The sequence below is a fragment of the Cnephaeus nilssonii genome, assembly GCF_951640355.1.
Source record: "Cnephaeus nilssonii genome assembly, chromosome: 8".
Classification (NCBI taxonomy): domain Eukaryota; kingdom Metazoa; phylum Chordata; class Mammalia; order Chiroptera; family Vespertilionidae; genus Cnephaeus; species Cnephaeus nilssonii.
Window position 1 is genome coordinate 9,748,235 of NC_137079.1, and position 24,823 is coordinate 9,773,057.

The following is a 24,823-nucleotide window of genomic DNA, read 5'->3' on the forward strand; positions in this document are numbered from 1 at the left end:
GGAGGACCAGGAGAAGCAGAGCAAACGTGTCCCAGCTCCTGACTGGTCAGCTTGCTCTGGACCTCTCCTCCCGTGCACTTCACAGCTCCCCGCTCTGCTTCCTGGGAGCAGCATGAGACCTGGAAAAATCCCAGCACCAGATCCAAAGGCTTAAATTAAAATCCCAGTTCTAACTGCTTCCTGGTTGGTGATCATGGGAAGATTACTGTGGAGTTTTAATTTCCTGATCTCCAAATTGGGAATAATGACAATTACTTCATAGAATTATTATGGGAGTGAAATTAGACAACATGAAAGCATGAATTAAGGGCTCAGTAATCAATTCTTTATTCCAGTTCTTTAGTATGTCCAACTAGGATTCAAAATAACATTTAGACCTAAAAGAACAGGGTATCTGAGACTAGAATTCTATTCCGGGTCAAGAATAGACATAGCAACCACAATACATTTTCCTCATGTTGGATAAATGTAAAAAGAAATGTTAGAGGAATAAATGGAGACCTGTTGCAATTACCACTAGAATGCTTTGACTATTTCAAAATAAGTTCTATTAGTAATTATTTGTACTTTTACCTGTGTTGTCCATGCATTTTCTTTCAGCATTTATTCAAAAAAGAACCTCAAAATAGATGTGGAAAACATTTTTTAAAACTATTAAAAACCACAAAATACCTGTAAATAACTGCTTAGATATCATCAGGCAAAATAAATAAACTTGAGAAATGGGGACATCTGTGGAATGTTCCTATTTCTCAAAGTTTATTTCTTCTGCCTGATGTTTAAAGGTTCCATGTTATTATCAACTGTTTGTTTCCATGTAATCCTCTCTGCATATTTTACTATGCAAAGTGAGAAATGATGTTGAACCTGTCAGAGCAGTTTCAAGAGACCAAAACTTACAACAACAAAAGCAAATAAGCCTTATTGTAAAGCCTGCACACTGGAGAAGAAAGCAGTCCTGTTAGATATTCCTGTTTTTAACCACTACTCACCGAACTGCACGCCCTGTTCAGGCCTGTGTCCTTTCAATCTCACAAAGGCATTCTGTAGCCTTGCTCCTATGCTTGGTGCATATTTTGCCTCTGCCTTGAGTACCTCCCCTTCCTTTTCAGCTTACCAAGTCTTGCTTATTGTTTAAGACTCAGTTAAGGTCTTACTCTACTTTAAGCATGTCAGACTCAAAAGCTAACACAGGCCAAATAAACAAGGTTTAAGTTTATGTGGGCTGCAAAAAAAACAAAAGCTTCAATTTTCATAGAAACGTAGACTTATTTTGATAAAGACATGCTGAATACAAAGGGCTGAAATAAATGAGTAATTGTTAACATAAAATAATAGAACATTTTAATAAAAATTAATATTTTTTCTTGAACATTAACTTACCATACACTAAATAACTGCACAAATTAATAAGTATAACACAAATAAACCTATTTTTCTTGTTCTCCGAAAGCGAAATATTTCCTGTTGCACACACCAAACAAGTCAGTACAAGACTAAAGACGTGGCAATTGGCTGCTAAAATGTTTGCTGCTAGTATCAGTAGAGAGAAATGGTGTGCCTGCGTGTAAGGAGTGTAAGGGAAATTAATGCAACACAATTATAGTAATCAGTCGTTAGTGAACGTTGTAGTTCATTATTAATAATTATGAATAACAGGATATTGTAAAAATTAAGTTATGAAATTTTTATTAAAACATTTCTTACATATCGTTATATTGGCTGGGCTGCAAAAATATTTGTTGTGGGCAGCATGGGCCCGCAGGCCACTAATTTGACATGCTTGCTCTACTTTGTGAAGGGTATGCTGTTTTTCCTTTGAACCCTACAACATTTATGAGTTAAAGGACATATAACTATTATAATATAATGAAATGTAATATAACATAATATGATATGATATAAGACATATAATTAGCATCTGTTTGCAATAATAAAACTAACACTTATTGAGTGCCTACTCTATCCCATACAATGTCTTGTCTCCTTTAATTCTCATAGGTCACATAGGTAATGAAACCAGTTTTGAAGGAAAGGGGCTGATTCAAGACACAAAGCTAACAAATCAGGATATCAGGCTCCAAACTTGTAGTCTATACCCAAAGCTCAACCTCTCATTCACTCTACTACCTACGCGATTGCCTCATCTTGTGTGTGGGCATGTGTGTGTGGCATGGCTGGACTCCCGCCAACTAATTATATTTAGCTTGAGACCAGGAACCCACTCAAACCCCTTTTCTCTGCTCCCCTCTACACAAGATGGGCTGTGCGAGACACAAAATCCCAACTCCTTAGTACTCCCAAAGGTCTCCCATGAATAAGCTTCACTTTCCACTAGGTCTTTGAGTAAGAACGCAATTCAACAAAAATTTACTAAGATCGTTAGTTGCTAGGTGCTGTGTTAGTGACTGTCATATATTTACATGATATTGCCCTCACCACAATCATGTAACTGTCGTCATTCTACAGATTAGGAACCTAAAGTTTAGAAAAGTTTAATCAACACGTCCAATATAATTCCCCCTATAGGTCTCTTGATTCCAAATGCTCTGGTCTTGCCACAATGCCTCGGTAGGTCCCAGTATCCCATCCTCTAACCCGAAGTCCAATCACTGTTCCCTAAACGTGCCCCATCTTACATTCCTCCGTGCCTTTGATGGGCCTGAAATGACCCATGCAGACTTCCTACTCCTTTATTCTCCTCAGGCACATTGCTTTTGCACATCATCCGCAGAATGTATTGCATCTGACTTGTTTTATGCTTTTTGATTTACTAGGTCAGGGACTATTCTTTCTTCATCTCCATATCTCTTCAAGACACCTATTACAGTTCACTTCACACCCACTCAATAAATGTTGGATGAACCCAGTGTATACTCGCTGACTGATCCTTTTATCACTTTGATGGGAGGAGATGAGAACATTTGTAACCTGCAAACTGGCTAAAAATATTGGGGCAAACATATTTTCTCTTCAAAAATATGGAAACAGTGCTACAGCTCAAAGCTGATGGAAAGTTTCAAATCTGCATGCCCCCACTCTATTAAAGAATATGGTGATTCTATTAAACTCCATGAAATAAGTATTTTAAAAATTAGTTTTATTAACAAACAGACCCGAATATCTTGATAATAAAGTTTAATAGAATACTAATCTTGACAAACTGAAGCCAAAGGTATAAAAACTGAAAAAAAGAGAGAGACTAGGGGGAAAGCAGACTAGGGGGCGGGGGGGGGGGGGGGCGGTGGAGGGTGGATTAAGATGAGAAACCAGGGAGATGCTTTGAGTTTCAAAACTTCTGGACTGGGGAACACTCATTAGATCAGTGTTAATATGGGAAATGAGTCCCTGCGGACATTTAGCCTCAGCGACTTTTAATTTTTCTTTCTGTTTTCTTCTTCCTGTGTCAACAGAAAATACAATATTATTAATAACTAGAGGCCCGGTGCATAAGATTCGTGCATGGAGGGGGGTTGTCCCTCAGCCCAGCCTGTACCCTCTCCAATCTGGGACCCCTCGAGGGATGTCTGACTGCCATGGGATCGGGCCTAAACGGGCAGTCGGACATCCCTCTCACAATTCAGGACTGCTGGCTCCCAACTGCTTGCCTACCTGCCTTCCTGATTGCCCCTAACCGCTTCTGCCTGCCAGCCTGATCACCCCCTAACCACTCCGCTGCCAGCCCCTTTGCCCCCAACTTCTCTCTTCTGCCGGCCTGGTCACCCCTAACTACCCTCTCCTGCAGGGTTGATCACCTCCAACTGCCTTCCCTTGCAGGCCTGGTCCTTCTCAACTGCCCTCCCTTGCAGGATGGGTGCCTCCCAACTGCCCTCTCCTGCTGGCCATCTTGTGGTGGCCATATTGTGTCCACATGGGGGCAGGATCTTTGACCACATGGGAGCAGCTATATTGTGTGTAGCAGTGATGATAAATCTGCATATTACTCTTTTATTAGATAGGATAGAGGCCTGGTGCAGGGGTGGGGCCAGCTGGTTTGCCCTGAAGGGTGTCCCTGATCAGAGTGGGGTTCCCTTGGGGCGTGGGGAGGCCTGAGCGAGGGGCCTGTGGTGGTTTGCAGGCCAGCCACGTCCCCTGGCAACCCAAGTGGAGGCCCTGGTATCTGGAATTTATTTTCCTTCTATAATTGAAACTTTGTAGCCTTAAGCGGGTGGGCCCGGCCAGGGTGTGCAGAAAGCTTTGCTTCCCCTGTTGCCGGGAGCAACCCTGGCCTGCTCTCTCAAGCTCCATTCTGCCGCCATTTCTGTTTGAATTTGTTTACCTTCTATAATTGAAACTTTGTAGCTTGAGTGGAGGCTTAGGCCTGGCAAGGGCAGGCGGAAAGCTTGGCTTCCTCTGTTACCTAGGAAACCTTGCTCTCTGTGGCTATAGCCATCTTGGTTGGGTTAATTTGCATACCTGCTCTGATCGGATGGTGGGCGTGCCTTGTGGGCGTGGCTTTGTGGGTGTGTTGGAGGTAGGGTCAATTTGCATATTTGTCTATTATTAGGTAGGATGTTATCTAATATAGGTACTTAAAATTCACTGCTTAAAGAAAGTATTTGTTCTTGAGTTACCATGAGTTTGCTACAATCTCGGACCTTACCATAGAGAGCAGAGACCCCATGGAGCAATTGGCTGACATGATACTTCTCCACACGTATATAATGAATGCCTATCATTTCAGTATTAGGCAGAAAAGTAGAGATTATATACTGAAGCAAGAAAAACTCTCGGAATTTTATAATACCAGAACTAAACCCTTTGGTTAGAAAAATAATAATATTTAAATTAGCATGATTATTACTCTATTGTACAAATTGATCACATATCACTGTCCACCAGTAACATTTCTATGACTAGAGGCCTGGTGCATGAAATTCTTGCACAGGGTTGGGGCGGGGGAGGAGGGAGAAGGCGGTCCCTCAGCCTGGCCTGCACTCTCTCATAACCCAGGATGCTGTGTATCTGTCCTTCAGTGAAATCTAAATTTGCAAAGTGGTGAAGTCGAGGCTCACACCTGAGACAGACATGAAAAAGTATAACTAAAATGCCATTAAAACTACCTTTTGTGCCCTAACCAGTTTGGCTCAGTGGATAGAGCGTCGGCCTGTGGACTCAAGGGTCCCAGGTTCGATTCCAGTCAATGGTATGTACCTTGGTTGTGGGCACATCCCCAGTAGAGGGTGTGCAGGAGGCAGCTGATCGATGCTTCTAACTCTCTCTCCTTCTCCCTTCCTCTCTGTAAGAAATCAATAAAATATATATATTTTTAAAAAGATTAAATTTCTCCTATTAAAAACAAAACAAAACAAAAAACTACCTTTTGGAAGCAGCTTGTAGGAACTTACTGCCTGATGCTGCTGAGTTGACGGGCATCCAGGGAGCATTTGTGACCTGCAAAGCGAGGCTCACTGCCCTGGAAGTGGCGGACCCCTTCATCGGTCGGCAGGATGACCTGTCTTCCTAATACTCTGCAAGGTTTAAAAAAAGAGAAAACCATTAATATTTTTATGGAAAAGGTAAAATGTTTTGCAACTTTAAAAGTTATATAAAATACTATTCTGAAGGAACGTGTATGAAACAATAAGGAACATACTGGTACATGGGAAGTATCCCGGCATCACTGAAAACCACAGGCTTTAAGGGACAGGCCAGACTGTCCTTGCCACTGGCAGACTTGAGGCCAAGTGCTCAGGCGTCTAGGCCACTGACTCCATTTGTTTGATTGTGTAGGCAGGACAGAATGATAACAGTCACCTAGAGATAAAGTCTATCAGATCCTTACATCTAGGGCACTGGTTTTCAACTGTTTTCCTCTCATAGCACACGTAAACTAATTACTAAAATTCTGTGGCACATCAAAAAATATATATATATTTTGCCACATGAATTTTTTAAAACATGTCATACCTGCCTGTTTAGCCAGGGACACTGACTTCTTTTCCCTTAGATTGTCAAATAAAAAAATGACAATAGCCAGTACAACAATAGCCATCACTTGTGAATGGTTCAAAATTACACTTATTTTTATTGTCATATCAGCAAAAAATATATGTTTGGTGTGCCACAGAATTTTAGTAATTAGTTTACGTGTGCCATGAGAGGGAAAAGTTTGAAAACACTGATGGCGGGTAATGCAAGCACACAGTTCTCTATAAATGTTAACTAAATCTACGTAATGAATAGAAATCTATAAATATGTAGACTTGGCTTATGTTCCTGGCAATTGTTTCTTCTTCTATCCTCCCCTCCTTCATTTTTTTATCTTAACTATGTGAGTTAACGGAGACAGGAGCAGCTCTGAGTTCCTGACACATTGGTAGGCTCCCCAGGCCTAGAAAAGTCAGCACCCACAAGTAATAGCTAAGGGACCTATTGCATTCTCTGAGGCGGGAGGCTTACAGAGGCCTAAAAAGAAAAAAGAAAAAACTACCTAGTCAAGAATTTTTTAAAGGTACCTGGTGGATGTCACCAGAAGATCTGCTGATATCTGCATGAATATTGTCACTGACCTCCCCAGGCACAATACAGAGGACCTACGGAGAACCTATATGGATTGCTCCCTACAAGGAACAGAGGACCTTTGGAGAACCTATATGGATTGCCCCCTACAAGGAACAGAGGACCTTCGGAGAACCTATATGGATTTCCCCCTACAGAGGACCTTCGGAGAACCTATATGGATTGCCCCCTCCAAGGAACACAGGACCTTCGGAGAACCTATATGGATTGCCCCCTACAAGGAACAGAGGACCTTCGGAGAACCTATATGGATTGCCCCCGAAGTAGTTTGGCTGAGTTATTGAAAGAAGAAAACACTTCCCTTTATATCCAATCTAGAGTCTCCATCTTGGATATAAAAACAACAAGTGATCCTTCCTACATAAGGAATCTTGGTGCAATGGTAAGGTTCATCTATCTAATCATTCAGCAAATAATTACTTTGTCCCTCCTCCACCCCCGAGCTGTGCCCTACTTTCAGTACTGAGGACACACACATGTTGCTCACATCCTAGTGAGCATGGAGGTAAAGGGTGGCCTACCATCTTGCATCTGTTCTGAGGATGAGCTAACTGTGCTTCTCGGACATTAAAGTGAACTTGAGTATAGGGATGTCTCAGTAGTTGCCCAGCCGCCATCCCAAAAGATGCCATATCTCAGTAAAGGGCACGTGTTCTGGATACACATTTTGACCAGGCAAGTGTTTCAGTCAAAATGTACTCATCGTGTTAAACAAGTCCGGAGTGGGCGGTTCCCAAACCCACTGTGGTGAATTACTATGAATGACCCCCTACCTCAGATGGATGGATCGTCTCGCCCACTCGCTGCACTCAGCCATGAGGTTCTGGGTCTGTGGGCTCACTTTCCCTTCGAATAACATCTCCTCGACCTCCCAGAATAGCTGCTGTACTTTCTGTGCACTGGCTTTGTCAAACTCCTAAAACAGAAATGCACATTTGGTTACAAGACTGAAAGTTGTAGACATAACGGCTTCATAATCCATGATGCTAACATGTTTAAAGCACCCATTATGACAAGATTGAAATAAGTGGATTTTGTGATCAGACACACCAGTGCTGCAATTTTCAGTCTTCTGATAAACTGCATCCCACTCTGACCCACAGTTTTGGTAACTATTAAGTAGAGATCATCTACTAAATGAGTTTTGAGACATATTTGAGATTTCACATAGATAAAGTGATAGGTATAGGTATACATAATGACATAGATCTTAATATAGATACTTACACACCACACACACACACACACACTAGTGGCCCGGTGCACAAAATCGTGCACATTAAAAGGGAATTAGAGGAAATATTTTAATATTGCTACTTGCCCTTTCTCTATAATAGAAGTGTCAGAGAAGAAAGAAAATTAGTAAAATGTATAAGAAAATCTCCCTCTTGTCAGAGTCTGGGGCACGCCACAGGACCCAGAGTCAAGTCCCTGCCCATCTGCACGCGCCTCAAAATTGCACGAGACCCAGACCTGGCTGGCTCCCCTGCCTCCAAGCCCCACAGGGTGAGGTGTTCAGCCTCAGGTTCCCTGTCAAGCCCCACCAGGCAGGGGGCACAGGCTCAGGTTCCCTGGCAGTTGGACATTCCTCTCACAATCCAGGACTGCTGGCTCCCAACTGCTCGCCAGCCTGCCTGCCTGATTGCCCCTAACCGCTTCTGCCTGCCAGCCTGATCACTCCTTAACCACTCCCCTGCCAGCCTGATTGATGCCTAACTGCTCCCCTGCGGGCCCGCTTTCCTCTAATTGCCCTCCCCTGCTGGCCTGGTCACCCCCAACTGCCCTCCCCTGCAGGCCTGGTTGCCCCTAACTGTCCTCCCCTGCAGGCCTGGTCCCCCCCAACTGCCCTCCCCTGCAGGCCTGCTCACCCCTAACTGCCCTCCGCTGCTGGCCTGGTCGCCCCCAACTGCCCTCCACTGCAGGCCTGGTCTCCCCCAACTGTCCTCCCCTGCAGGCCTGGTCCCTCCCAACTGCCCTCCCCTGCTGGCCAACTTGTGATGGCCATCTTCTGTCCACATGGGGGCGGCCATCTTGTGTGTTGGAGTGATGGTCAATTTGCATATTATCTCTTTAATATATATATATATATATATATATATATATATATATATATATATACACATACTAGAGGCCCAGTGCACAGATTCATGCACCAGTGGGGTCCCTCAGCCTGGCCTGCACCCTTCCCCAATCCAGGACCCCTCTGGAGATGTTGGACTGCTGGTTTTGGCCCGATCCTCACAGGGATCCCTGAGGGATGTAGTAGTGCATGAAGTGGCAGGCAGCCAGGGAGGAGCCCAAGCCTGGGGCGGGCACCACACCACTCCCACTCACCCTGGCTCCACTGCATCTGCCACCGCCTCTGCTCAGTAGCACTGACGCTGAGGCAGGAGAGGCTCGAGCCTCTGCAGCTCCGCTCACCAGCCTTGAGCCCAGCATCTGGCACCAGTCAGCTGAGCGTTGCTCCCACTGTGGGAGTGCACTGACCACCAGGGGGCAGCTCCTGCATTGAGCATCTGCCTTCTGGTGGTTAGTGCACATCATAGCAACCAGTTAAATGATCAACTGGTCAAACTGTCAACCGGTCACTTAGGGTTTTATATATATAGATGTATACACACACACACGTGTATAAATATGCAGACATATGTTTCTCATATGTTTGGGTGAGACTGCATCTAAGCACATCTGAAAAGTTCAAACTATTTCTTTCTCTGATGATACCACTGAAAAGAAAAATGGCTTTTATAGAAAGGGCCATTCAGATTCTTTCAATCAATGGAAAAAAAATCCTGAAGCATGATTATTAGGGTGAGGCCAGAGTATTAATTTTTCCTGCCGGACCTAAAGAGGTTCTTGGACTGTGGCTACAGTGAAATGTGGATAAGAAAACCTTTCAGCCTTTCTACGTGTTCTCGACGGTTGGGAGGCAACAGTCCTACAGCCCTCAGGTCAAGGAGAAGAATGTGAACATTACCAGAATTAGGAGAACCAACACTGAGCAGGCAGCCTCCAGAGCAAACGCCTGGTTATCTTTTCTTCCAGGGATGTGTGAACCTGAAATCTAATCCACAACTCAGGGCAACAAAATGCATATTCAGTCTGACATACCTGATCCAAATGGTATACTCAGGTTGATTTTCATAGAACGCTAGTCAATATTTTCTGTGTTACTTCTTCCCTCCAATTGATAATAAACTAGATTCCCAGGTTGCAAGGGAGTTGAATTCTCTTTTAAAATGCAAATAAGGAGAAACTCAATAATAACATATGCCTCTTAGGGGGGAATTGCCTGAGCAGGGCATGGAAGAGGGCTTACTTTCCATTTTGTCTCGATAGCATTTGGCTGCTTTTGCAAATATTCTCTATCAAAAAGTAAATAAAAGTGTTTAAAAGTAACTGTAGGTTCTGGAGTATTGTACATTCTATAAATGAAAGTCATAAGAGTCTCTCTGACGCTCAGAAGATAGAGCATCGGCCTGCAGACTGAAGGGTCCCAGGTTCAATTCTGGTCAAGGGCATGTATCTTGGTTACGGGCACATCTCCAGTAGGGGGCGTGCAGGAGGCAGCTGATCGATATTTCTCTCTCATCGATGTTTCTCTCTCTCTATCCCTCTCCCTTCTTCCCTGTAAAATCAATAATATATATATATATATATATATATATATATATATATATATATATATATAATTTTTTTTAAAGAGTCTCTCTGGATAATTACATGAAAATCCAGAATTTGGTCAGAGTGAAGCCATGACTCTCAGCCTTCTTCCCACCTGTACACTCATGAGCAGAGTGCGAGTGGGGGTGGCAGGGAGTGGGCGTGAGGTGGGGGCTGCTTATCAGAAGTGAGAGTCACACCTTTGAAGAGGTCCTGAGTGACTCAGAGCTGACTCCCGCCCAGCGTCCCCTCCTACACTTTGAAAATCGCAGCTGTCAGATGGTAGGAGGAAGAAGGGCAAGTGGAGAACTGCTCTTAAAGAGAGCAGAGAAAAACACAACGCAAGAAAGTGCAAGAGTTAGAACACCCAAGGGCGACAGTGGAGGCTCCCAGTCACAAGGGCTTCACCAAAGGCCGTGCCCGGGATGCTTAGGGGCACCTGAGGGGCGAAGGGGGCAGGAGGCTGTGCGATCGGCAGAGCACCCCACAGAGCTGCAGACTAAAAGCTTGCCTGGCTCCAAACCCCACTCCCCAAAATGACAAACATAAGGTCAAAGTTAACGGTTTCCACAAGAGTTAGAAGGTGAAAGGAAAACATCTGCTTAGAAATCCTCTAACCATGGCGATTTTTTAGTTTTTACTTCACCCAAATTTTCCTCTTGAGTTCCTACTGTCAGCGTCTGTCCTGAGCTTCCCGCCATAGATCTCATGTAAGAAATTAAATGTAACACCCCCAGAGGGAGGGGAAGGAAGTAGAAAAAAACGAAACTATTAATAGCTGAGGCTTTGAGTTATGGGAATATAAGTGATTTTTTGTTTTTCCTTATATGTTCTGTATTTTTAAGATTTTATGCGTGACACAGAAATGATTTTATATGTATGGCTATGTATGTGTATAATAGGTAATGCTTTTAAAATTGGTAAAAAGATATTTTTAAAAATAAGAAAGCAGCCCTAGCCGGTTTGGCTCATTGGATAGAGCATTGGCCTGCAGCCTTCACCCTGGGTTTGATTCCGGTCATGGGTACATGCCTGGGTTGCGAGTTTGATCCCCGGTGGGAGTGGGGGGGTGTGCAGGAGGCAGCCGATCAGTGATTCTCTCTCATCACTGATATTTCTATCTCTGTCTCCCTCTCCCTTCCTCTCTGAAATCAATAAAAATATATTTTTAAAAATAAGAAGAACGCAGCCCTGTCTGGTGTGGCTCAGTTGGTTGAGTGTCATCCTATGCACTGGTTCAATTCCCTATCAGGACACGTGCCCTAGTTGCAGGCTCCATCCCCGGTAGGGGGCGTGCAGGAGGTAGACAATCAATGATTCTCTCTTGTGGATGTTTCTCTCTCTCTCCCTCTCTTTTCCTCTTTCTCTCAAGTCAATAAAAACATGAAAGAGAGAGAGAGAGAGAAAGAGAGAGAGCCCTAGCCAGTTTTGCTCAGTGGATAGAGCATCGGCCTTTGGACTGAAGGGTCCCTGGGTTTGATTCCTGTCAAGGGCACATACCCGGGTTGCACCCCAGTAGGGGGTGTGCAGGAGGCAGCTAATCAAAGATTCTCTCTCATCATTGATATTTCTACCTCCCTCTCCCTTACTCTCTGAAATCAATAAAAATGTATATAAAAAATAATTTAAAAAATAAGAAAGCACCTCTTATTTATACACTAGAGGCCTGGTGCATGAAATTCGTGCACGGGGGGAGGGGTGTGTCCCTCAGCCCAGCCTGCACCCTCTCCAATCTGGGACCCCTTGAGGGATGTCCGACCGCCCATTTAGGCCCGATTCTACTGGGATCAGGCCTAAACAGGTGGTTGGACATCCCTCTCACAACCTGCAGGCCTGATCCCCCCCAACTGCCCTCCCCTGCAGGACTGGGTCCCCCCAACTGTCTTCCCCTGCAGGCCTTGTCCCCTGCTAACTGCCCTCCCCTGCAGGCCTGGCCCCCCAAAACTGCTCTCCCCTGTAGGCCTGCCCCCCCCCAACTGCCCTCCCCTGCAGGCCTGGTCCCCCCCCAAATGCCCTCCCCTGCAGGCCTGGTCCCCCCCCAACTGTCCTCCACTGCAGGCCTGGTCCCCCCTCCCCAACTAACCTCCACTGCAGTCCTGGTCCCCCCCAACTGCCCTCCCCTGCAGTCCTGGTCCCCCCCAACTGACCTCTCCTGCTGACCTGGTCTCCCCCAACTGCCCTCTGCAGGCCCAGTCACCCCTAACTGCCCTCCCTGATCGCCCACCACTGCCCTCCCCTGCAGGCCTGGTCTCCCCCAACTGCCCTCCCCTGCAGGCCTGGGTCCCCCCCAACTGCCCTTCTCTGCTGGCCTGGTCACCCCTAACTTCCCACAACTGCCCTCCCCTGCAGGCCAGCTTGTGGCAGCCATCTTGTGTCCACATGGGGGCAGCCATCTTTGACCACATGGGGGCGGCCATCTTATGTCCTGGTGTGATGGTCAATTTGCATATTACTCTTTTATTAGATAGGATTGTAATCATGCAATTATCCAAAGTATTCTGAGGCATACTTCATTTCTCCATGAGCAAATGGAGCTCCTTTTGGTAGATAAACCCGTGGTCGAGGTCGAACTCTGCGTCCCAGACCTGGGCCAAGAGCTGTGGGCTTCTGTGGGTGTGGGGCTTCCACTGGATGAAAACGGTGACACAGACTCACTGCAGGAACAAACGGAGGCAACATAAATATTTCCTGGGAAGAGGTTATGCTGGAAACTGGCTTTGCTTCTCTGAGCCACTTCCTCTTTCTTTCTTTAAATACATTGGCCAATTTCACAGCACACAGAATTTTAAAATACTGATGCAATGTAACATTTCACTAATTTTAGTTTTATCTGAAAATAAAACTGCTTGTTTTCTTTTAGAAATTCATGGCCAATCTTCGATTTTGTGTCCCATATTCATTATGGGCACATTTTAGTTTTGCAATCAGAAGTGTTTCATAGGTTAATTCTTACCAGGTATATTTATCAATGGCTTTCTGCACATTTCTTTGTAAAATGTGCTTTTTACAGGAAAATTGTGTTTCCCAGATCCTTCTGACAGTCCTCTCCTGAAAAATAAAATATTAAAAGTATTTCTAATGTAATAATATAATTTTATTCATTAAGACTTTTAAAATTTCCCTTTGTATAAAGTTGTTCGCTCCCTCCTGCCAGGTCCCCCTATATCCACACGTGCGCACACACATGCCACATAGCCATCCAATGTGAAAGAATCAACATTATATTTATTTTGTCAGATCAACAAAAAACTATTTTTGGTTGTGCAGCAGAATTTCAGTAACTAGTTTATGTATGCCATGAGATGAAAAAGGTTGAAAATTGATGCGCTTTATAGATAGATCAGGTTGATCTTGCTCACTGCTATTATTATTAGCAAATGCTACCCTATGAAAATGTTCTTGTTAACTTGCACCTCCCACAACATTTCTTAGTATGCATGTCTCTTTTTGTTTGTTTTTATTTCTTTAAACTTTTTAAATTACAGTTGACTTTCAGTATTATATTAGTTTCAGGTGTACAGCATAGTGGTTAGACATTTATATACCTTACGAAGTGATCCCCTGACATTTCAAGTACCCACCTGGCACCGTACATATTATTACAATACTAGAGGCCCGGTGCACAAAATTCGTGCATGGGGGGGGGGGAGAGATGTCCCTCAGCCCAGCCTGCACCCTCTCCAATCTGGGACCCCTCGAGGGATGTCCAACTGCCCATTTAGGCCTTATCCTACTGGGATCAGGCCTAAATGGGCAGTTGGACATCCCTCTCACAATCCAGGACTGCTGACTCCCAACTGCTCACCTGCCTGCCTTCCTGATTGCCCCTAACCACTTCTGCCTACCAGCCTGATCACCTCCTAACCACTCCCCTGCCAGCCTGATTGATGCCTAACTGCTCCCCTGCCAGCCTGATTACCCCTAACTGCCCTCCCCTGCAGGCCTGGTCACCCCTAATGCCTGCCCCTGCAGGCCTGGGTCCCCCACAACTGCCCTTCCCTGCCGGCTCGGTTGCCCCCAACTTCCCTTCTCTGCTGGCCTGGTCACCCCAAACTGCCCTCCCCTGCAGGCTTGATCGCCCCCAACTGCTCTCCCTTGCAGGCCTGGTCCCTCCCAACTGCCCTCCCTGCTGGCCTGATTGCCCACCACTGCCCTACCTTGCAGACCTGGTCCCTCCCAACTGCCCTCCCCTGCTGGCCATCTTGTGGTGGCAATCTTGTGTCCACATGGGGGCAGTCATCTTGTGTGTTGGAGTGATGGTCAATTTGCATATTATTCTTTTTTTAAAACAAAATTACTTTATTGATTAATGTATCACATATTTGTCATCAACCCCCCCCCATTCCCATCCCAAACCCCCCCACACGCATGCCCCCATCCCCCTGTTGTCCGTGATCACTGGTTAGGCTCATATACAAGCACACAAGTCCTTTGGTTGATCTATCTCCCTTGTCCCCACCCTCCCCTACCTTCCCTCTGAGGTCTGACAGTCTGATCAATGCTGTTCTTGTTCTTCAGTCTATGTTGTTCATCTTTTCCCCTAGATGAGTGAGCTCATGTGATACTAGGAATACACTTATAGGAACCGAAAATGAGACAAGCAATAATGGTTATGCTGAGAGGCAAATGAATCAGTCTATAGTGAGTTTCTTTCTGGGCCAACAGTTTTTTTTGAGTCCCGATTTCTATGTCCAACAGTTGTTTATGTGTACATAACAGCAATGATATTTCAGTTCTGGATGGTGGACAAATGGTGGTAATGCAGGTCCGACCCTCTCTGGTTTGTGCATATTATTCTTTTATTAGATAGGATTAGATAGGATAGAGGCCTGGTGCATGGGTGGGGGCCAGCTGGTTTGCCCTGAAGGGTGTCCCGGATCAGGGTGGGGGTTTCTTTGGGGCATGGGGCGGCCTGGGTGAGGGGCCTGTGGTGGTTTGCAGGCTGGCCATTACCCCCGGCGACCCAAGCGGAGGCCCTGGTATCTGGGATTTATTTATCTTCTATAATTGAAACTTTGTAGCCTTGAATGGAGCCAAGCCTCCTGCTCTGTGGCCACAGCCATTTTTGTTGGGATTTATTTATCTTCTATAATTGAAACTTTGTAGCCCTGAGAGGAGGCCAAGGCAGGTCAGGGCTGCAGGAACTTGGCTTCCTCCATCGCCAGGGGCAACTCAAGCCTCCTGCTCTCTCCAGTTCTGTGGCTGCCACCATTTTTGTTGGTATTTATTTATCTTCTACTAGAAGCCCGGTGCACGAAATTCGTGCACAGCGGGGGGTTGTCCCTCAGCCCAGCCTGTACCCTCTCCAATCTGAGACTCCTGGAGGGATGTCCGACTGCCCGTTTAGGCCCGATCCTCGTGGGATCGGGCCTAAACGGGCAGTCGGACATCCCTCTCACAATCCAGGACTGCTGGCTCCCAACTGCTTGCCTGCCTGCCTTTCTGATTGCCCCTAACCACTTCTGCCTGCCAGCCTGATCACCCCCTAACCACTCTGCTGCCAGCCTGGTTGATGCTTAACTGCTCCTCTGCCAGCCTGTTTGCCCCCAACTTTCCTCCTCTGCCAGCCTGGTCACTCCTAACTGCCCTCTCCTGCAGGGTTGATCACCTCCAACTGCCCTCCCTTGCAAGCCTGGTCCCTCTCAACTGCCCTCCCTTGCAGGCCTGGTCCCTCACAACTGCCCTTCCTTGCAGGCCGGGTGCCTCCCAACTGCCCTCTCCTGCTGGCCATCTTGTGGTGGCCATCTTGTGTCCACATGAGGGCAGGATTTTTGACCACATGGGGGCAGCTATATTGTGTGTTGCAGTGATGATCAATCTGTATATTACTCTTTTATTAGATAGGATAGAGGCCTGGTGCACGGGTGGGGGCCAACTGGTTTGCCCTGAAGGGTGTCCTGGATCAGGGTGGGGGTTCCCTTAGGGTGTGGGGCGGCCTAAGCGAGGGGCCTGTGGTGGTTTGCAGGCCGGCCACGCCCCCTGGCAACCCAAGGGGAGGCCCTGGTATCTGGAATTTATTTTCCTTCTACAATTGAAACTTTGTAGCCTGGAGCAGAGCCAAGCCTGGGGCTCCGGCAGCCATTTCTGTGGCAGTTAATTCACCTTCTACAATTGAAACTTTGTAGCCTTAAGCGGGTGAGCCGGGCCAGGGTGTGCGGAAAGCTTTGCTTCCCCTGTTGCCGCCAGCAACCCTGGCCTGCTCTCTCAAGCTTCATTCTGCTGCCATTTGTTTGAATTTGTTTACCTTCTACTATTGAAACTTTGTAGCTTGAGTGGAGGCTTAGGCCTGCAACGGCTATGGAATGCTTGGCTTCCTCTGTTACCTGGGAAACCTTGCTCTCTGTGGCTGTAGCCATCTTGGATTGGGGTTAATTTGTATACTCGCCCTGATTGGCTGGTGGGCGTGGCTTGGCTGGCGGGCGTGGCTTATGTATCGGAGTGATGGTTAATTTGCATATTACCATTTTATTAGAGAGGATAATTAAAACTTTGTAGCCTTGAGCGGAGGCCTGGGCCGGCCAGGGCAAACAGAAAGCTTGGCTTCCTCCATTGCCAGGGAAACCCAAGCCTGCTGCTCTCTCTGTGGCTGCAGCCATCTTGGTTGGGTTAATTTGCATAGTTGCTCCTGAATGGCTGGTGGGTGTGGCTTGTGGGTGTAGTGGAGGTATGGTCAATTTGCATATTACTCTTTTATTAGATAGGATTATTGACTATATTCCCTGTGCTGTACCTAACACCCATGAATTTGTACTTCTTAATCCCTTTACCTTCCTCACCCACCCCTCCAACCCACCTCCCATCTGGCAACCATCAGTTTGTTTCCTGCATCTGTGAGTCTGTTTCTCTTTTGTATGGTTACTTTGCTCTTTAGATTAAACATATAAGTGAAGTCATATGGTATTTGTCTTTTTCTCTCTGACTTATTTCACTTAGTATAATACCCTCTAGGGCCATCCATGTTTTTGTAAATGGTAAGATTTCTCCTTTTTATGGCCAAGTAATCTATATATATAAAAACCCAGCAACCGGAATGGCAGAATGACCAGAACGACTGGAACGAACAGTGGTTATGACACGCACTGCAGCAGCCAGCCAGCCTGATTTGAGCCCCAATCGGCACCTGCCCCATCCGCCCACACTGACCCAGCCCCCAATCAGCATCCAACACCCCAATTGGGGGCGAGGCCCCCCGGCCAACCGCCCATGGCCCCTCCTCACTGCCGGCCCAATGGGGCAGGCTGGCTGGACCCCACCCATGCACGAATTTGTGCATTGAGCCTCTAGTATTTTATATATATATATATATATATATATATATATATATATATACACACACACACACACACACACACACACTTAGTGGCCAGATTATTATGATCTCTGAACGCATAATAATCTGGCCAGTCAGTATATATATATATACACACACACACACACACACATTAGAGGCCCAGTGCATGAATTCGTGCATGGGTGGGGTCCGGCCAGCCTGGCCAGCAGGAGGGGACATGGGTGGTTGGCCGGCCTGCCTGCTGGTCGAACTCCTGGTTGAGGGGACAATTTGCATATTAGCCTTTTATTATATAGGATATATACTGAGTGGCCAGATTATTATGCATTCAGAGATCATAATAATCTGGCCACTCAGTGTATATTCCACACCATCTTTATCCACTCCTCTGTGGGTGGGCACTTATGTTGCTTAAGCTCTCTTTCAATACCTGTCTTTTTATTATGATGATCTTGACACTTTATTAGCTTTCTTTACCTGTAGCACCTAAACCAATGCCTGTCAGGTAAAGATGCCCTGTTTCTTGAAAAACAAATCAATAGGCAGAGATTCATTCAGTGCCTCTAAAGAGTATGTTTTTGCTCTCAGATTACTCTGAATGCTTAAATCAAAAGATTACACTGTGACCAGACTCAAAAATATTCTCCAAATTAAAGACATTTCTGGAACTATTTTAACTTTTATAAAGAAAGAAAATTCACAGTAGTTGATATCTCCAAAAAAATGGAGATTACAACAGAATGGAGTCCCTGCTGCACTCATTTAGCTTCTCCTGCTCCTACTTAGCATCTCCTCTCCTTTTGTGCAACTTGAAAACGCATACCCATTTGTTTTTGTTTCCAACTAACTAATTTCTTCTTCCAGAATATTCACCCTTTTTCTGAGGTCATGGGGTGAGGTGGGAGGAGTGGGAAGGAGGAAGTTCAAACTAAGAAAATTATTTACAAAATGGGAGAACTAGTTTCTCTCCTCACATTGCACCATGTCCTTGCCAAGAGGCACACTCCTGCTCACTTCAAAGTGAAGTGAGACCACGAGATCTCCAAGACAGGGGTGCTGGCCAGCTATGGGGGTGGGGGTGGGGATTACTAGAAAATGGATGCCTTAAAACGACTTTCAGACCATTTCTCCAGCTTTTTCTCCTCTGCTCTTCCCCACATCTTCAAAGTCTCTGGACTTCTGTGGGACTCCTTGAACTTCCAAGTTCAGTGTAATGGCTCAGACATTTGACCACAGAATTCAGGAGAATTCTGAAGAGGAAATTGAGCCCATCCACTCAATGACTGCCCAAGGTCACAAGGACGACAGGGGTGAAGCTGGTCTCTCCACGAACCACACGTTACTGACATTGTAAACTAAAAACAGAATCTGCAAACATTTACCTTTTGTTTTTCTTTTTATGTCTTGTTTTGCGTTATTGGTTTCTCTGTCTTCCAGTCATGCAGTATTGTACTGTTGTTTCATGCAATATACTGAACATCTTTAATTCCCTGTAAACTATCAACTCCTACATCAGCCCTACAGTCTAGGAAAATGTGCACAACTTACAGGATGCGTCCTACAAATACCTTAAAACTTGAACGTGGTGGAACATTTAAGCTTTTATTACATACCACGTAGACCTGTAACAGCTCTACCCTAGTTCCTTATATTTTAGAGATGAAAAACGTCAGCTTCGTGGGTACATTTAGGGCTGCTCATTTGCAGACAGGACCTACTTTGGGGTGTAAACCGAAGTGCAACAACGGAACCACAGTGTATTAGTTTGTCGATGTATCAAAGTTAAGGCTGAGTCCCAGTCTCCATGAGCCACTCCATTCTAGTTGTCAAGGAAATGACTGGATCATCTGCTTTTACTTTGAAGAAGCTGCCTCCCGATAGCCCACAAACCAGTGCCTGTAGACATTCAAGTATTCAACAGTCAGCGCAGCTTCAATGTTGTATTCCTGTTCAAAGGGGTTGTCTGAAATGAGCCCTGTATCTGCACGGGCTGAAATGCAGGGTGACTTTCTGGAAGGAACTGGCCTTCGCGAACCTGCCCCTCCCTGTAAAACACCCAGGCCGTCCTGACTTAACCCAGGAACCTGCTGGAAGTAACCTGGGCGGGGGATGGCAGGAGAAGTCAAATCAGGTCTCCTGGACGCTTCTGAGAGCCAGCGAGCGCCTTCCCCTGGGCGGCACGAGAATTTCAGGAAGGGATGCAAGGAAGCAGGAGAGATGGAGTCCAGCTTGGCAGGCAGAAGGGAAAATCACGCACATTGCACAAACACAGCACCCGGCAGAGTTCACCCCTGCCCGCCCCAGACCAGGACTCACCCAATCACGATCAGCCCCAGGCCTGCGCTCGCGTCTCCCGGCCCCGGCCCCGGCCCCGCGCCTCCAGGCCTGGGCGCCCCGGCGCGCCCACACCCCGCGCGGACCCCCTGCAGGCGGCGGGCCCCGCGCCCCCGCGCCCCCGGGACCTCGGCTCCCCGCCCGCCCAGCGCTGCGCCCCCCGCCCGGCTGACCCCGCACAGGCGGCCGAGTCGCGTCCGGGAACCGCGAGCCTCCAGCGGCGCGGCCACGGGTGCTCCGGGCCGGGGCGGCGCGGCCCACGGGCGAGGCGGCTCGCCGGGCGCGCAGGAGGCTCCCCCCGCCAGACCCGGAGGCCCCGCCGGGGCCGGATTCCCGTGCGGCGGGGCGACACCTCCGGCCCCTGCGCGCACCCTTTCCCTCCTCCTCCCCGGCCGCCGCGCCGGAGGTCGGGTTGGACCCGGCGGCGGGTCCCCAGCTCCCCCTCTTCCCAAACCTGGGCGGGCTCCCCGCCCCCATCCGCCGGCTCCCCGCCCTCCCCGCCTCCCCCTTTCCCAGGACCCTGACCTCCGGGAGAGCACGCGGTTCCCCTTCCCGCCGCCAGAGGCCAGATTCCACCTTCCGGGACCTGGGCTGTGGCTGAAGGTCGCTCAGCCTCTTGGCACCAGCTCCAGGGGCCACTCCTGGCCTCCAGGGAGCAGGGGGCTGGCCTTCCGCTCCCCTTGATGGGTGGGAAGGTCGGTCCAGACAAGTGTTTGCCATCCATCTATAAGTATATATCCCTCTCTACAAATCTGTAAGTAAGGATAAAGATGTGCTGTAGACCTGGGTATAGATGCATCTTACTGGTTCCAGTTCTCTGGAGAACCCTGACTAATACGTTGGAGAAACTGGAATGAAATATAGAGTTCAGTTAATAATAATGCATCACTGTTGGTTCATTAATTGTACCATAATAATACGAAATGTTGATAATAGGAAGCAACTTTTCTGTACATTTAAAACTATTCTAAAATTAAAAACTTCTATTTTAAAATGCTTTGAACTCCTCCATACATTTAAGTAGTTACGAGTAACTACTTTACAATAAGACCAATAAAACAATGTTGTGTTTATTCATTTTAATGTGAATAATATAATAAGCTTAGAAAATGCTAGTAAACTATGAAGTTCACAGCTTATGTGATATAGAGAAATATAGAATTAACTAGAAGCCCAGTGCACGAAATTCGTGCATGGCGGGGGGTAGTCCCTCAGCCCAGCCTGTACCCTCTCCAATCTGGGATTCCTGGAGGGATGTCCGACTGCCCGTTTAAACGGGCAGTCGGACATCCCTCTCACAATCTAGGACTGCTGGCTCCCAACTGCTTGCCTGCCTGCCTTCCTGTTTGCCCCTAACTGCTTCTGCCTGCCAGCCTGATCACCCCCTAACCACTCCGCTGCCAGCCTGGTTGATGCTTAACTGCTCCCCTGACAGCCTGTTTGCCCCCAACTTCCCTCCTCTGCCAGCCTGGTCACCCCTAACTGCCCTTTCCTGCAGGGTTGATCACCTCCAACTGCCCTCCCTTGCAAGCCTGGTCCCTCTCAACTGCCCTCCCTTGTAGGCCAGGTGCCTCCTAACTGCCCTCCCTTGCAGGCCGGGTGCCTCCCAACTGCCCTCTCCTGCTGGCCATCTTGTGTTGGCCATCTTGTGTCCACATGGGGGCAGGATCTTTGACCACATGGGGGCAGCTATATTGTGTGTTGCAGTGATGATCAATCTGCAGATTACTCTTTTATTAGATAGGTTAGAGGCCTGGTGCACGGGTGGGGGCCAGCTGGTTTGCCCTGAAGGGTGTCACAGATAAGGGTGGGGTTTCCCTTGGGGTGTGGGGCGGCCTGAGCGAGGGGCCTGTGGTGGTTTACAGGCCGGCCACTCCCCTGGCAACCCAAGGGGAGGCCCTGATATCTGGAATTTATTTTCCTTCTACAATTGAAACTTTGTAGCCTGGGGCGGAGCCAAGCCTGCTGCTCCCTCCGGGGTGGCAGCCATTTATGTGGCAGTTAATTCACCTTCTACAATTGAAACTTTGTAGCCTTAAGCGGGTGAGCCCGGCCAGGGTGTGCAGAAAGCTTTGCTTCCCCTGTTGCCGCTGGCAACCCTGGCCTGCTCTCTCAAGCTCCATTCTGCCGCCATTTGTTTGAATTTGTTTACCTTCTATAATTGAAACTTTGTAGCTTGAGTGGAGGCTTAGGCCTGCAACGGCTATGGAAAGCTTGGCTTGCTCTGTTACCTGGGAAACCTTACTCTCTGTGGCTGTAGCCATCTTGGATTGGGGTTAATTTGCATACTCGCCCTGATTGGCTGGTGGGCATGGCTTGGCAGGTGGGCATGGCTTATGTAGTGGAGTGATGGTTAATTTACATATTACCATTTTATTAGAGAGGATATGTGATTTAAAATAAAAAAATGAAAAAATATTACCTAGGTGGCAAAACTTATAAGGGCATTATTTTTAAATGATAACAAGAAATGTCAATAGTTATATCTTCTAAATAATAACATAAACTTGCTTTATATGAATTTTTTTTTTTTTAGGACAGCCTATGTAAAGCAACATACAACTACAGGGTGTTCCCAAAAATGTATACGCACACTTTGAATAATTATAAAAAGGAGTGTTTGTTAAAATACATTTCTTTTTCAAAATGTAATAGAACCAGCTGCTAAAGTGTGTGTACATTTTGGGGGACACCCTGTTTGTATTGGACTGGATTAACATTTTCTGCGATACTGCTACATCTCCACTAGATGTCAGACTTTCCCATCTTTTGTCACTAAAAGCCATGTCAGATGGATTTTAATGTGTTTTTGTTCCTATTTGCAAAATGTAGGATGTAGCGAAAATTCATTTCAGTGCAGATGTAGAATCCTGGTTAGATAGGAAATCACTTTTGCAGCGAGCAATATCTAGTGTGCTCAGCCAACAGAAAGTGCCCAGATGCTGACACGCATGAATGCTCTCACTCCTGCAGGCATACAGGGTCCCGGAACCACATACCTGACTTCTCAACTCACAACCGCCTGAAAGGTGGCTCCTTTTTTGTACAGGAAAGCAACATTAAGTAAGCTACCAAGGGCAAACACTTTTATTTAGAGCTGTCCAGTCTGACTTCAAAAGCGTACCCTTTTTAAGATTCATCTCAGATCTTATTTGCAGATTTCTGCTCTCAAATTCCTTTTTTCATAAGATGTTCTATGACCATCTATAGTCGATTTATCAAATATGTTTTGTAACAATATTCGATTTTTCTTTGGCTTGTTTTGACACCATGTGTGTTTTTCATGGGTGTCTTGCCTGTTAGCATTACAAATGAAAGTTAATTTTCTAAAGTAAAAATTTTCTGGATGTAATTTAATTACAGGATATTTTTCCTTACATGATATTCTTCTATTATCCCCCCTTTTTTATTTAAATATTAGGAGGCTTTTGAAAATTTTATAATGTAGTCTTGATAGCTTTTAAATTTTAATTTTTTGGACTAAAATATGACTGCTTTAGGTTCATTACATGTTACACAATTTTACCATGAGATGAACTACCAATAAAAATTTTAGTTAACACTTTAGGAACAGATTTTTGTCCAGTACCATTAATTTTTTCTAGAATATTCGCTTATTTCAATTAGCCAATTTAAATTAGCCTGAGAACTTGACTACTATTCTACTGTCAAATTTAATACTCTAACAACAATCTTATTTTACCCTGTGTATATTAGTGGAAAGGATTATTTGCCTTCTTGAGTAGGCCCTGAGCATTCCTGGTGCTAGGCTGGATTTAGATATCAAAAACCCACTTCCCCACACCATGGGTACAAGACAACTCAAACAATTCTTGTTGCAGTGAGAGGGCAGCTGCTGTCGGCCAAGTCTCTGTCTGTTACCTGGGTCCTGATTTGAGGGAAGTGAAGCAGCCATGGGGGCAGGAGACCTCCCTCAGAAGGGGTGAGGGTTCAGGCCCCTGCAAAGTTGGGGGGGTGAGGGTCTGTGCCCCACCTCTGTTGACCATGAGTACAAATTTTTAGAGTAGGTCTGTTACAGGAAATATACCACCAACTACCTTACAAGTAGATTTTACTTTTCATTACCATCTTAAACAATTTGTTAAAAAAACAAACTACTTGCCCTAACAGGTTTGGATCAGTGGATAAGAGTGTTGGCCTGTGGACTCAGGGCTCCAGGTTCGATTCTGGTCAAGGACATGTACCTTGGTTGTGGGCACATCCCCATTAGGGGGTGTGCAGGAGGCAGCTGATTGATGTTTCTCTCTCATCGATGTTTCTAACTCTCTCTCCCTCTCCCTTCCTCTCTGTAAAAAATCAATAAAAATATTTTTTTTAAAAACTACTTGGTTATACATATTGTGGATAATATACTGCCTGCATTTGATTCTTACATTTCCCACAGATTAACCATGTGAAATTAAACCAATTTTTTTCCTTTCTGATGCTCAACTTTTTCATATGTAGAATGAAATAACATTCCTACCTTGTATGTTTGGGGGATTCATGATAATGTCTACAGATGCATGCAGCATCTGGTACCTAGTAGATATGGAAAAGCCAGCTCTTATTTTAAACTAGAAGCCCGGTGCATGAAAATTAATGTACTGGAGTGGGGGGTCCCTCAGCCCAGCCTGCCCCCTCTCACAGTCCAGGAGCCCTCAGGGGCGGGAGGCAACCCAGTGATCAGGGGAAAGCGACGCTCCATCACACCTCTGCTGCTGCCACTGCTGGCAGCGCAAGCCTTGGCCAGCCCGGGTTACATGAGCCTCAGGAGGCCCTGGGCAGCTGGGCAGCTGACATCCGAGGCTTGCCTGAGCCTCAGGCCAGCCCTGGGCGGCTGGGGGGCTGATGGGACTGGAGGACTCTGGAGGCAGGCTTGCGGAGCGGCCGGACCCGCCTGGGGGCAGGCCTAGTTGTGCCATGCGCCTGCCGCCTCAGTAGGGCTGAGGGGACTGGGCACTGCCCTCCTGTGGCTGTGGGCACTGCCATATTTGAGAGCGTGGAAGCCAA

General features: G+C 46.6%; 1 protein-coding gene across 1 annotated transcript in view; it reads right to left on the reverse strand.

The window, feature by feature from the left end:
- LOC307104466 (protein FAM149A-like) overlaps nt 1-24,823 on the reverse strand; it is a gene marked incomplete at its 5' end in the record, with an annotated part of 41,825 nt that overhangs the window by 12,485 nt on the left and 4,517 nt on the right. Inside the window, 7 exon segments of the mRNA XM_079779362.1 lie at nt 3,373-3,401; nt 5,349-5,471; nt 7,296-7,438; nt 12,695-12,839; nt 13,139-13,233; nt 20,336-20,554; nt 22,827-22,878. Of these exon segments, the coding sequence (XP_079635488.1) occupies nt 3,373-3,401; nt 5,349-5,471; nt 7,296-7,438; nt 12,695-12,839; nt 13,139-13,233; nt 20,336-20,554; nt 22,827-22,878 (806 nt within the window).